The 12,606-nt window shown below is 43.8% G+C and overlaps 2 protein-coding genes and 1 non-coding gene across 8 annotated transcripts in view; 1 reads left to right on the plus strand and 2 right to left on the minus strand.

The window, feature by feature from the left end:
• ZCWPW1 (zinc finger CW-type and PWWP domain containing 1) overlaps window positions 1-11,540 on the plus strand; it is a 24,058-nt gene extending 12,518 nt beyond the window's left edge. For all 6 annotated transcript variants that reach the window (XM_055561256.1, XM_055561254.1, XM_055561253.1 and 3 more), the window contains exons 8-17: window positions 4,203-4,319; window positions 5,031-5,151; window positions 5,986-6,061; window positions 6,469-6,573; window positions 7,762-7,845; window positions 8,448-8,514; window positions 8,926-9,026; window positions 9,840-9,900; window positions 10,344-10,502; window positions 11,069-11,540. In XM_055561256.1, coding sequence (XP_055417231.1) covers window positions 4,203-4,319; window positions 5,031-5,151; window positions 5,986-6,061; window positions 6,469-6,573; window positions 7,762-7,845; window positions 8,448-8,514; window positions 8,926-9,026; window positions 9,840-9,900; window positions 10,344-10,502; window positions 11,069-11,373 — 1,196 coding nt within the window. In that variant the 3' untranslated portion in view covers window positions 11,374-11,540. The remainder of the gene's footprint in view (window positions 1-4,202; window positions 4,320-5,030; window positions 5,152-5,985; window positions 6,062-6,468; window positions 6,574-7,761; window positions 7,846-8,447; window positions 8,515-8,925; window positions 9,027-9,839; window positions 9,901-10,343; window positions 10,503-11,068) is intronic.
• Window positions 3,692-3,797, minus strand: LOC129638256 (U6 spliceosomal RNA). The gene has a single exon (XR_008707763.1). It is a non-coding gene; the product is annotated as a U6 spliceosomal RNA (small nuclear RNA).
• Window positions 11,431-12,606, minus strand: part of PILRA (paired immunoglobin like type 2 receptor alpha) — a 17,527-nt gene continuing 16,351 nt past the window's right edge. Inside the window, exon 7 of the mRNA XM_055561259.1 lies at window positions 11,431-12,453. Coding sequence (XP_055417234.1) covers window positions 12,310-12,453 — 144 coding nt within the window. The 3' untranslated portion in view covers window positions 11,431-12,309. The remainder of the gene's footprint in view (window positions 12,454-12,606) is intronic.

Consider the following 12,606-nt stretch of genomic DNA (forward strand, 5'->3'; position numbering starts at 1 on the left):
TTCCTCCTTCATAGAGAGGTAGCAGTGGCTAGCTCAAAGACCATGTTACAAAGTGAGAATTTCATCTTAAGTATAGTGGGAAGCCCCTGGTGGGTTTTAACCAGAGAAGTGACATCCTCAAATTGATGTTTTAAACAGATCCTTTTGGTGATTAATTGGAGAATGGAGTATAAGAAGCCAGGAGTAGACCAGTTAAGAAGTTAGTGCTAGGATTAAATATTTTGGTGGCTTGGATTAAGATGATGAAGGAGACGAAAAGCAAATGGTTTTACGATATGTTTTGGAGATAGGGTTGTCAGAACTTGGTGACGAATTGAATATTGGAAAGTGAGAGAGAAGAGGGTTTGAGCAGTTGTGTGAAAGGAGCGGGTGAACAGCAGTTCTATAGGATGAGATCAAGAATCTGGGTTTGGACTCATTGGGTTTGAGATTGTTGTGAGACCTCCAAATAGAGATGTCAAAGAGCAAGGTGGCTATAGGAACTGGGAGCTCAGAACAGAGGCCACTGGCATACATCTCTGTGTTGTCAGGTATGAAAATGGGTTTCAAACAGAGGATATGGGTGAGCTGACCTCAGGAGAAAGTGCAGCATGGGAGTGAAGACCCATGATTAGGCTTTGGGACTCCAATTTAGAGATTGGACAGAGAATGAGGTGAACCCAATTTGGATACTGAGGAGGGAGTTACCAGAAAAATGGGAGGGGAGGCGGGAAAAGGGAGAATGAGGGATCACAGAACCCAAGGAAGCTGGTGTTTCAAAAATTAGTGGTCAACTGAAATGCTCTTTACCTGTGTGTCTATGACATCAGCCTTCATTAACACAGAGCCACATCTGAACTTCAGTTTTCTAACACATCTTCTTTGCTTTCTAAGTTGTTGGAAAGGAAACTTTAAGGAACTGTATGTCTTTAAAACTGTCATAGAAATTTCATCCTAAACCATAAATATCTAGTTTTATAGCATTAGGATGATTTTTTACCCACTCATTTCCTCATGAATATTTATATTTTTACAACCACCATTTATTTTCTTGATCTCTGTTCTCTTTTATGGTCCCTGGCCCTTTCTCCCACTCTCTTTTCTAGCTTGCCAGGTTACCTCTGTAAACATCTACAACTGTCAGTGGCAACTGTCATTTCAAACTAATACATCATTCCAACCAGTACTTAATTATTCAAAACAACTGAGAAAGTGATCCATAATATGAGATATTTTGAAAGGACCTAAATGTAAGTCATCTACTTTGCTGAGGGATGATTTTGGTGGGATGGAGGGCATCCCTTACATTTCAGCATTTAAGGTAAACTGACAAGTGGGAGAGTGAACTTACTAGAGAAACATTGGTTGGTGTCGTTAACTGAATATATGGTGTACCTGGTCAGTGATTTTCTCTAGCAAAGCTCAGTTGAATGAGTGTAGGCACAGAAAAAGAGTGGGTTCATTCAGAATTGTGTTTGCCAGCTGAGTGGGGGGAAGGACAGAGAGAAAGGGAGTTGATGATGTCTGCAAGAGAATCTAAGGAAATCAAATGTGCGTAACTACAGAGTGAAGAAAAGAGGTTGCTACCAGTTGAGAGGAAGGTGGGGCCAGTGGATTGGAGATCTAGATAAAGTGAAAGTTGCCATGAGTTCTTGGAGCAAGGTGGAAGGATGGGGCAGTTTTATCAGAGAAGAGTTTAGATAAGTGATTCAGGGGAGTGTGCAGTCCCTGCAGATGACTGGGGGGGCCATGCAGGATGGGAGTGGGTTCCTGAGGTGAAGGGGCTACTGAGGTGGCATGGAGTCTCGAGAAGGTATGGGGTGCTTGTACCTTACCCTTGTGGATATATGGTAATCTTTGAGGGCAGGAGGCAGAGAGAAGAAAAAGACTGAACCAGATAGCAGCATTGTCATTGCAAGGGAGATGAGAGGGCAGTGTAATCTCATGGCCTGGACCTTAAGGGAGGGAGTATTTTTATAGAATGGAGGATAGTAATGGTCTGCAAGTGTCAGTGGGCGGAAAGGGTGATACTGGCCCCACTTTCTGGCCTGGGGGATGTGAGAAGAACAGCTTCTGCTTAGAGGGCTGCATGGGTCAGGTGGGGTTGGGTTGGGGCAGCATCACCAGATTTCTGCATCACCAGATTTCAAAAAGGACGCAGAGGTTCAGAGAACAGGTTGAAGATATGTGCATTTTAGTTACTCTTGCCTGGAATTCCAAAGAATATTAATTTCATTTTCATTTCCAAATAATATCGTGGAAGAGTTTGGGAGGGAGAAAGGGCTGTGTGGAGCTTTGGGTCAACCTAGAAGATGTGGGGTAGAGAAAGGTGGGGATGAGAGTTTGGAATGTAATGGATAAAAACAATGTTTGGCCTTTGAGCAGGGCCTGAAGTAAATAGTTGACTGAGAAACGATAGGCTTAAACCTGTCTTTTGGTGAGGGGTGAACTCAGAGCTCTTGGTCCCAAAGGCCGCAACTTGGTGATTTGGTGACAGGTTAATTCAAATAGGACAGGTTAGTTCAAATAGGAACTCTGGATGCTGTGCACAAAAGAGATGCTGGTTAGTCCTTCAGAAGAACTTTTCTTGTTTTTTAATTATTTTTTTATTGAAGGATAATTGTTTTACAGAATTTTGCTGTTTCCTGTCAAACCTCAACATGAATCATCCATCAGATCAGATCAGATCAGTCGCTCAGTCGTGTCTGACTCTTTGCAACCCCATGAATCGCAGCATGCCAGGCCTCCCTGTCCATCACCAACTCACGGAGTTCACTCAGACTCACATCCATCGAGTCAATGATGCCATCCAGCCATCTCATCCTCTGTCATCCCCTTCTCCTCCTGCCCCCAGTCCCTCCCAGCATCAGAGTCTTTTCCAATGAGTCCACTCTTTGCATGAGGTGGCCAAAGTACTGGAGTTTCAGCTTTAGCATCATTCCTTCCAAAGAAATCCCAGGGCTGATCTCCTTCAGAATGGACTGGTTGGATCTCCTTGCAGTCCAAGGGACTCTCAAGAGTCTTGTCCAACACCACAGTTCAAAAGCATCAATTCTTTGGTGCTCAGCCTTCTTCACAGTCCAACTCTCACATCCATACATGACCACAGGAAAAACCATAGCCTTGACTAGACGAACCTTTGTTGGCAAAGTAATGTCTCTGCTTTTGAATATGCTATCTAGGTTGGTCATAACTTTCCTTCCAAGGAGTAAGCGTCTTTTAATTTCATGGTTGCAGTCACCATCTGCAGTGATTTTGGAGCCCAGAAAAATAAAGTCTGACACTGTTTCCACTGTTTTCCCATCTATTTCCTATGAAGTGGTGGGACCGGATGCCATGATCTTCGTTTTCTGAATGTTGAGCTTTAAGCCAACTTTTTCACTCTCCACTTTCACTTTCATCAAGAGGCTTTTGAGTTCCTCTTCACTTTCTGCCATAAGGTATACATATATCCCCACCCTTTTAAAACTCCCTCCAATCTCCCTCCCCATCCCACCCATCTAGGCTGATACAGAGCCCCTGTTTGAGTTTCCTGAGCCATACAGCAAATTCCCATTGACTATCTATTTTATATATGGTAATGTAAGTTTCCATGTTACTCTTTCCATACATCTCACCCTCTCCTCCCCTCTCCCCATGTCCATAAATCTATTCTGTATGTCTGTTTCTCCATTGTTGCCCTGTAAATAAATTCTTCAGTACCATTTTTCTAAAAAATATGGAACACTTCACGAATTTGCGTATCATCCTTGCACGGGGCCATGCTAATCTTCTCTGTATCGTTCCAATTTTAGTCTATATGCTGCCAAAGCGAGCACAGTCCTTCAGGAGAACTTTTTAGTAGTGACATGCCAGCCAGGAAATGAGGCAGTAGCCAAAAAGATGCCAGGCAGCCTTTTAAAGAAATGTCAATACAGGAAACACTCCTTTCTGCCCTAGGGGAGAAGAGATGATAGCATGGTTCAGCAGAAAGACTGAGATGTGAGACCTGGGGGTTCCAAGTTCAGCTTTGCCACCAATTTAGACTGATCTTTAGCAGTCAGTTATCTCCTCCGAGCTTTTGGTTTTACTGTTTATAAGTCAGGGCTTGAACAAGTTGATCTCTAGGGCTATGTGATTCTTGCAGAGGTGGTGGTGGCAGGGAGTATATTAATTTTAATTAAATTGAAGAAGGAAGAACGTATTTTTGAGTCTTCTTATTTCAGGTTTCTTTGCTGTGACAGGTCAATGTCTAGTCTGGGTCCAGTGTTCCTCCCCAAACTGTGAGAAATGGAGGCGGCTACGTGGGAACATTGACCCCTCAGTCCTCCCAGATAATTGGTCCTGTGACCAGAACACAGGTAAAATGGAAATTTCTTTTCAGTTTTTATGTTCCTTTCTTTCTTTCCCTGCTTTCATCCTTTAGATTAAATATGACAAAAATATAGTTATAACTCCAGGGGTCCTTGTAGTTAGCGTTTGGGGAGAGGCGGGGATCTTGATGTATTTTCAAAATGAGTTTGGCATAAAGGGATAGAGGAAGACACTCTGAAAAGTAGGGGGGTCCTGGAATCTAAACAATTGTTCTGAGTAAATTCCATCTTCCTCTGCATTGGTTTGACCCTGTTAGTCTGACTAGACTTTTGGTATTGGGTTGGTATGGGATATATGAGGAAAAGCCAGTGAGAAAGATTCAGTGGCTTAGAATTCTAGAATGTTTGAAACTACTTAAAAAAGATTATGAAGATCTAGTCCTGCCCAGCTATTTTACAGATAAGAAAACAGAATATTGGAGAAATTATCTTCATGATGTTACACAGATGGAAGCAGGGTCAGACATGTGTAGGTGGAAGTTTGGGATCTCTTTCTACAGAACATAACTCCTGCTTCTTCTAGCTCTAGCTGCATTTCCTTCATGAGCCTTTATTCATCCTCCAGGCCCGTCTCCCAGGTGTCCTTTTGGTCCTACCTGCTGCATATAACAATTTCTTCTTGACCTCGCCTCTGCCCTCATCCAGATTTTCACCTCATGAGGCCCTTTCTTTCCCTGCACTCCTCCTCTCTTTTGGCAGACTTGCAGTATAATCGCTGTGATATCCCTGAGGAGACCTGGACTGGTCATGAAAGTGATGTGGCCTATGCCTCCTACATCCCAGGATCCATCATCTGGGCCAAGCAATACGGCTACCCCTGGTAGGGTGCCATGGTAGAGTCAGAGCATCCTTCATAAACTTGAGAGTGGTAGCTTCAGGCAGAGAGGGAAGAAAATGAAAGGGATTTATAATGGAAATGTTACCTGCCTTAGAAAGAGCATGGGTGAGGGAGAATATAAAGTAATAATCTTGGAGGCTTTGAAAGAGTGATTACTAGAGATTTCATGGTGGACATGGTATGTCCCTGGGGAAAAGGGTCAGCCAGTTCTACCCTGAATGGGTAGAAAGAGATGAGTGGCTCTAAGATATTTTTTTGGACATTAGGAAAGGAGAGATATACAAAGTAAAGAGAAAAGGGAAGGGTGGAAGAGTTTCTTCCTTGGAGATGTCCCAAGTCAAAAGATTTTTGTTCTCAGGGTTGCCAGGAGGCCTAGAAGATTAGATATTTTTTAGTAGGAAGATTCTGAGCTTCTTTGTACATTGATGGAAGTTACCTCAGTCATTTGGTAGTGACCACTGTGGAGGGATGACAGAGGGGTCTATTTGGGGGATCCTTTATTTGCAAAACGTACTGCCCTTTTGTGTGCTAAGTCACTTCAGTTGTGTCCCGACTCTTTGCAACCCTATGGACTGTAGCCCTCTGTCCATGGGATTCTCCAGGCAAGAATGCTGGAGTAGGTTGCCATGCCCTCCTCCAGGGGATCTTCCCAACCCAGGGATCGAACCCAGGTCTCCTGCATTGCAGGTGGATTCTTTACCATCTAAGACACAAGGGAAGCCCAGTGCCCTTTTATGTACATGTATATTGATGAGTTTGTGTTCTGTTCATATAACCCCTTCTCTTCCATCCCCTACACCCATCTGTCTTCTCCAGGTGGCCAGGCATGGTAGAACCTGATCCTGACCTGGGGGAATATTTTCTTTTTGCTTCTCATCTTGATTCCCTGCCGGTGAGTTTTCCTGGTTCAGGGTGGGTAGGTGCTCAGGGCAAAGTAATGAACAAATCCATCCTAATAGATGTACAGAGATAGAAATACAGACATAGCCAGCAGACACAAACAGAAACAAATTCTTAGCTAGAGTGACAAATGGATATACAAACAAACAAATATCTAATTGAATATTTATTAATTACTAGGACATTTGTGGTTTTGACACATAGGCTTTGGTTGGGATATCTGAGGTCAGGATGGAAGAACAATGGAATGAGGTGGGATAGGTGGGACAGACTTAAAGGAATAGACAAGGCCCAGCCCTTCCTTTCTTGTGAATTCTCAGCTCTTCTCCTGCCTTTTCCTGGCTAGCGGGTCAGAGCAAGAAGGACAAGAGGCTATAACAAAGCTATCTTTTATTATAGTCCAAGTACCATGTGACATTTTTTGGAGAAACAGTCTCTCGTGCTTGGATCCCAGTCAACATGCTAAAGAACTTCCAGGAGTTGACCCTGGAGCTAAGTGGAGTGGTGAGTAACCTTCAGGGGTCAGTTGTGATATAGGGAACTTGAGAAACAAAATCTTCCCTTTATTAAATGTGACTTTTCCTGGAGAAAGCTGGGCCAGGAGGAAGTCGCATGTCTGACCAAGTATGCCAGGGTGAGGTTATTCATGAGGAACACTTTCTACCACGATTGCAGCAGGAAAATGATTTTTCTTAGTTTCATTCCCTGTCTGCAGATAGAGGGCCTTCATGAAGACCATGGTTTTCTGCAGGTTAGCCAAAGCAAGTGTGATAGAAATGAAGGCACAAATTAACTCAGGGTTTCTCAGTCTCAACACTATTGACATTTTGGGTCAGATAATTTTCTATTATGAGGGGCTGTCCTAGGCATTATAGGATATTTAGCAGCATCCATGGGCTCTCATGGCATCTAGCCAGTAGTAGCGCTCACCCTAGTTGTGACAACCAAAAAATTGTCTCTACACATTGTCAAATATCTTCTGGGAGAAAAATAAAGTCTCCCCCGGTTGAGAACCACTGAAGTAACTAAGTGATATTTCCTCCTGGAATTCTCCAGGCAAGAATACTGGAGTGGGTACCCATTCCCTTCTCCAGGGGATCTTCCCAGCCCAGGAATATAATCCAGGCCTCCCGCATTGCAGGCAGATTCTTTACAATCTGAGCCACCAGGGAAGCCCAAGAATACTGGAGTGTGTTGCCTATCCCTTCTCCAAGGGGTCTTTCTGACTCAGGAATTGAACCAGTGTCTCCTGCATTGAGGCAGATTCTTTACCAGCTGAGCTACCAGGGAAGCCCATAATCATTTTGGGCCTTACAAGTGAGGCCTAGGAGCTCAGGGACCTTAGATAATCAGGCCGTGAGTATTAAATCAAGCAGCGGGATATAAAGAAACTTGTGAGAAGCTTAAAAGTGCAGTCATCTGAACTCCTTTAATTTTGCCTCTACAAATTTCCATGGGCTTTACTTTGAAGAGGATGCCAAAATGTTGGTTGAAAATATTTCTAGAAATTTATGAAAGGTTTGTTTGGGTACAAGGGAGGACTGTGTTTCTGAGCTCAAAAGATTAAGAATAGGAGTATCATATCAATACCGGGAAGTAGAAATAAATGTAAAGATAATGTCTGGTGAGTAACAGTATGTTGGAGTCACTTCCCTAATGTTTATCACTGACTCTAATCTTCTTTCATTTCAGAGAAAGTGCAAAAATAAGGACTGCAGCCAGAAACTGTTGGTAGCCCTGATGATGGCTCAAAAGGCAGAGCAGATCAGTATTCAGGTGGGAAAGTTTAGATCACACACCTCCTTCTCTTTGGGACTTGGGACGCAAAACAAGTCATACAGTCCCTCCTGTAGAAAATTGGCTCTCCTTCCCTCTTACACAGTCTTAGTTCTAGAACTAGTCTTTTCTTCCCAGGCCAAGTTCCTTTGACTCTTTAAACTATCCATTCTTTTCCCTACCCTTGGACAAATGGAATTTTTTCTCTGTCCAAACAGATACAGTTTGTGGTAGAGGGAATCCCACCACCCTGTTTAACTTCAAGTCTCAGGTGTATGTACCTTATTCTGTGGAGTTAGTTTTACCCTCAAATCCTGCCTTTGGGTAGGGGGTGGAGAATAACAAACAGTTAGTTTCCTGTTCCCAGTTATTAACTGAATTATAAACAAACTGGAAAAAGAAGTTATAATAATATTGTATAATGTTATAATATACTATAGTAGTTAAGCTCTCCAAAAATTTAGATAAACCTAATGTGAAGTTTCAAGTGAAAACGGTGTGGAATATGAATACAAACTCTATAACTAGAAACCTTGAAGACAGGGGCAAAACTAGCCCCTGGGAGACTAGTGGATGATGCTTTTGTTTCTTGGCTCCCTCAGGAGCGGGTTAACTTGTTTGGTTTCTGGAGCCGATACAGTGGACCTGACAATGATGGGGAAGAAAAAGGTAGGATAAGTAGGAGGCTAAGGACCAGAGAGGGAGGGAAGGGATTCTTTCATGAGGGCAGCTGCTGAAGCTTTTGTTTTATATCCAGTGCCGTCAACCTAGTTCTGGATTCTATAATATGAGGCTTTACATAAATGCCGTTGAGCAAATGTCTGGGATGGATGGATGGACACATGGGTAGAGAGAGGAATGGAGAAAAAAGGGAGTAGGGAGGGAGGGTGCATGTTGACTAGTGATAGGACTTGGAAGAGGGTAGAACCATGATAATCTGACATCAGATTTTATGGAGAAGATATGACTTGGATATGAAAGACAGAGTTGGAAGATTGATTTTCTGGGATCAGCTCCACTAACTCATCACCTGTTTTGTTGGATAAATTATTTAGCCTTTCCTTCCTATTCCTGTTTTAGACTTAACGCTCTCTGGGACTAGCAGCTTAGATTCCTGCTTGGAGAAAGAAGAGAAAGAGCCAGAGTTGGAGGAAGATGAAGAGGAGGAACAAGATAAAGCAGTAAGATTGATCTTGGGGATTCCTTTGAGGAGATAGCTGTAGGGTATCTGGTTAGCATGGATTTGTATTTTCTAAGGAACTGTCTTGTCCCTACATCAGGGTAGCCCTGACGGGCTGGTTTTCTCTCTTAGGACTCTTCAGGGAAGAAGAGCCTCCTCTGTCCTCAGTTATTCTAATACCTCATATCTCTAGGAACTTATTTTTTGATGATAGTCTCATTTCCTACTGTAGTTCTTTGGTTCTTACTGGAGCAATTTTACAGAATAGCAGGTTGCCTCTCTTTACTTTCTTCCCTGTGTGGACACTTAGGATATTCATTATTTTATTTCCTTAGTCTCTCTTCAGGCATATGAAATGTGGATATTTTTCATCTTTAAAGACTTTTTAAGAGCAGTCTTCGGTTTACAGGAGAAGTGAGAGGAATGTACAGAGAGTTTCCATGTGCCTCCTGCCCCGATACATGTATAGCCTCCCCTGTTAGCAACAGCGTCCACCAGAGCGGTGCATTTGTTTGCAGTTGATGAACCTATTCAGTACATTGACACATCATAATCACGCAAAGTCCATCGTTTACATTAGGATTTCCTCCTGGTAGTGTATGTTCTATGGACTTGGACACGTATCCATCATTATGGTATCATATACTGGTACACAATAACTTGCTTGGATTTTGACTGAAGTTAGATCGATTCTGTAGATCAAACTGGGAATAATTAGCATCTGGAACTTCCTTAAGTACACCCATCATTTCTGTAGCATCCTACTCTATTAAATCACAATTATATGACTTCATTTATATTTTATTTTTCTCAGGATCCAACTTTGCTTAATCCCAAGCCAGCCAAAATTCAAACAAACAAACCCAAGACAAGAGGTAAGCAGGATAATTGGAAACGAGACATGTGTTCCTGTTAAGGCAGGGCAGAAGCAGAAAGTGCAAGGGGTCTGCAGGTAGCTGGGCCTTACTGACCTCTCGGCTCCAGAACCTGAGAAAATGGGTAAGACTCATGCTAATGTGGTCAGGGAATCTGTAGCTTCTCACTTCTGTGAGTTGAATTACAAAATCTTAGGTTAAAGGTGGAATGAATATTTTAAATTTTTAGCCAAGAAGGATGACTTCATGGAGAAGGCAGGTTTTGAGGTGAACTATAAAGAGAAGACCCAGGGAGAAAGAAAAGAAATATTTGGGGGAAAAGAAAGGAACCAGAAGGACTCACTAGATTGAAAATGAGCAGAAGACCCAGGGCAGAGACTAAATGTTTGGAGTTTGTGGACCCTAACCACACTGTCACTCAGAAATAAACCAATGTCCTTCAGGATTGGGGGTTGGGAGTGATGCCGGTGGAGCAGATGAACGAGATGGGACCCTGAAAAGGAGAACAACAAAGAGATCTCTGTTAAACGAACCTGCACCTCCACCTGTGCCTATAATGGGAAGGAAAAAAGGGCATGGAAATTCAGGACCTGAGCAGCCGGGTAAGACCCAGACTTGGGGACTGTGGGGAGTGAGGCTCACGTCTGCAGGTTTCCTGCTCTGATCATTCCTAAAAACTTCCACAGCTTTTCATTACTTTGGAAAAAAACAAAACAAAAAAACACACAAAAGTTTGGCCAAAAGGGCACCATCTAAATTGCAGAACACAACACACACTGTAGAAACATTTTATGGTTATTATTTGATTTTATTCAGGGACATGCAGGGATACAAGAATGGTAAGGAGGTGAGAAGTAACGTTTATTGATATTTTTGTGGGCTGGCTGGATAGATACTTCTATACTTGTTCCCTTTAGTTCTTTCAGTGTCTCTATCACTGGATATCTGCCATTTTAAAGATACGGAGACTGAGGTTCAAAGGGTTTAAAGTTTTCTCGAGGTCCATAGATCCAAGTCTTTCTGATCCCAAACCCCATTTTCTTTCTATAAAGAAAAGTCATCTTTTCCCAGAGATTGTTTTGGAAATAGAAGGTTTAGGAGTTGGACTTATACAAGGTGAGGACAGGTGACCCGATAAGACTCTCAGTTTTGTCACTTTTTCATTTAGACCCTAAGAAAAAATTTAAAGCTCCCCAAAGCAAGGCCCCAGTAAGCAGCCTACCTGAAGAAAAAGAAGCTAGACTAGTGCCAGAAGTCCTGACCCCACCAGCTCCTTGTGGGGCCTGTCGTGTTGTGGGGGAAGAAGGGCCTGAACCCCAGCATGCTGGAAGTGTGCCTTCTGACGATGGAGCCTCCAGTGACCTGGATCTGGACCAACTCATGGAAGATGGTGGAGAAGAGCTGGAGCAGAGGGAGGAGCCGCAGCACAGAGTTGACAGGGGGCAGCTCGCTGTGGCCTTCTGTGAGGAATAGCTGTGGACTTGTGCCTCTTTCCTGCTCTCACACTCCTTCTTGCATGAAGAGCCTCTCAGAGGATCCCCAAGAAGCTCATAAGTGTTGGGGTTGTTCACTGTCTGTGAGGTTACCTGGCTAAAGTCAGAGTTGTGCAGTTCTTGTTAATAAACCAGGTTACTGGTTTACTTGGTTTGGTTTGTCTCTAACTACTTGGTCTTTTTTGGCTTCTTCCTTTTCTCCTGCATGTCACTGGGCACATGGTGCCTTCTGGTGGGAGACCTGTCAGTATACGGATCTGGGAAGGCGATGACACCTGAGTCCTGGGAGAAGGACATCGAGAGGGCAGGTCTGGGTTTACAACCTGCCTCAGCCACTTACTAGCAATATGGCCTTGGGAAAAGCACTGTGACCATTCTGGTTCTTATCCTGTCTCAGATGGTGCATCCAGTGCCATATACGGTGATTGATGATGCTGAAATGAGGCCATGCGTGTAAAGCATGAACACATGACACATGCTAGTTATTATCCTAAGGAAAGTAGAAGGGTTAGATTAGGGGGACAGACCTTGGGTTCCAGATTGATTACCAGTGTTTGGGGATTTATTTATCTCTGGCCTGAGGCAGTCACTGAACAGAGTACTAGGGGAGGGATCTGGGTGTGAGCTAGCATTCATGGTTCATTTTTTTTTACTTCTGGAAATACAGAAGTTGAAGGTGACATCAGCTTTCTCCTTAGATGTGTTCAGGGAAATTGTACAGGTAGTTTTATTTTTGTGGTGAAAGGCTGGGAAGTTGAAGAGGGAATTGGAGCGGTGGCTGTGTGACTCTCGGGTCCTTGGTGGCCGTCAGCACCTGCCGGCTTCTGAGTGATCTGTGTGTGGCCGGGGTGATTGTGGGGAACTGAGATTCCTGTGTGCAGCTGACTTGAAGGAGGTCCTCACTCAGTCCTACTGCTTAGGTCTTTAAGACAGAGTATAGGGTCTCTTCCTGGGGGCCCCCATGGGGAGAGGGCAAGGGAGACACTGCTGTTGCTGGTGAGTTTAACTTAGAGAGAGCGAGGGAGGCGTAGAGGACTCCTCCGCTGCCACCACCATCATCCTGGGGGAGAAGGGAAAGGGCAGTGGGTGAGACAGTTGAAGGGCAAGAGTCCCATCTCAGAGCCACGATCCCACAGCTGATGCCCTGACTACACCGCAGTCCCTCTGTTCTTCCACCCCCTGCTTCTCCAGACTTCCCTCTCCTTTCAGGCCC

This window comes from Bubalus kerabau, chromosome 23 (assembly GCF_029407905.1).
Source record: "Bubalus kerabau isolate K-KA32 ecotype Philippines breed swamp buffalo chromosome 23, PCC_UOA_SB_1v2, whole genome shotgun sequence".
In the NCBI taxonomy this organism is placed as follows: domain Eukaryota; kingdom Metazoa; phylum Chordata; class Mammalia; order Artiodactyla; family Bovidae; genus Bubalus; species Bubalus kerabau.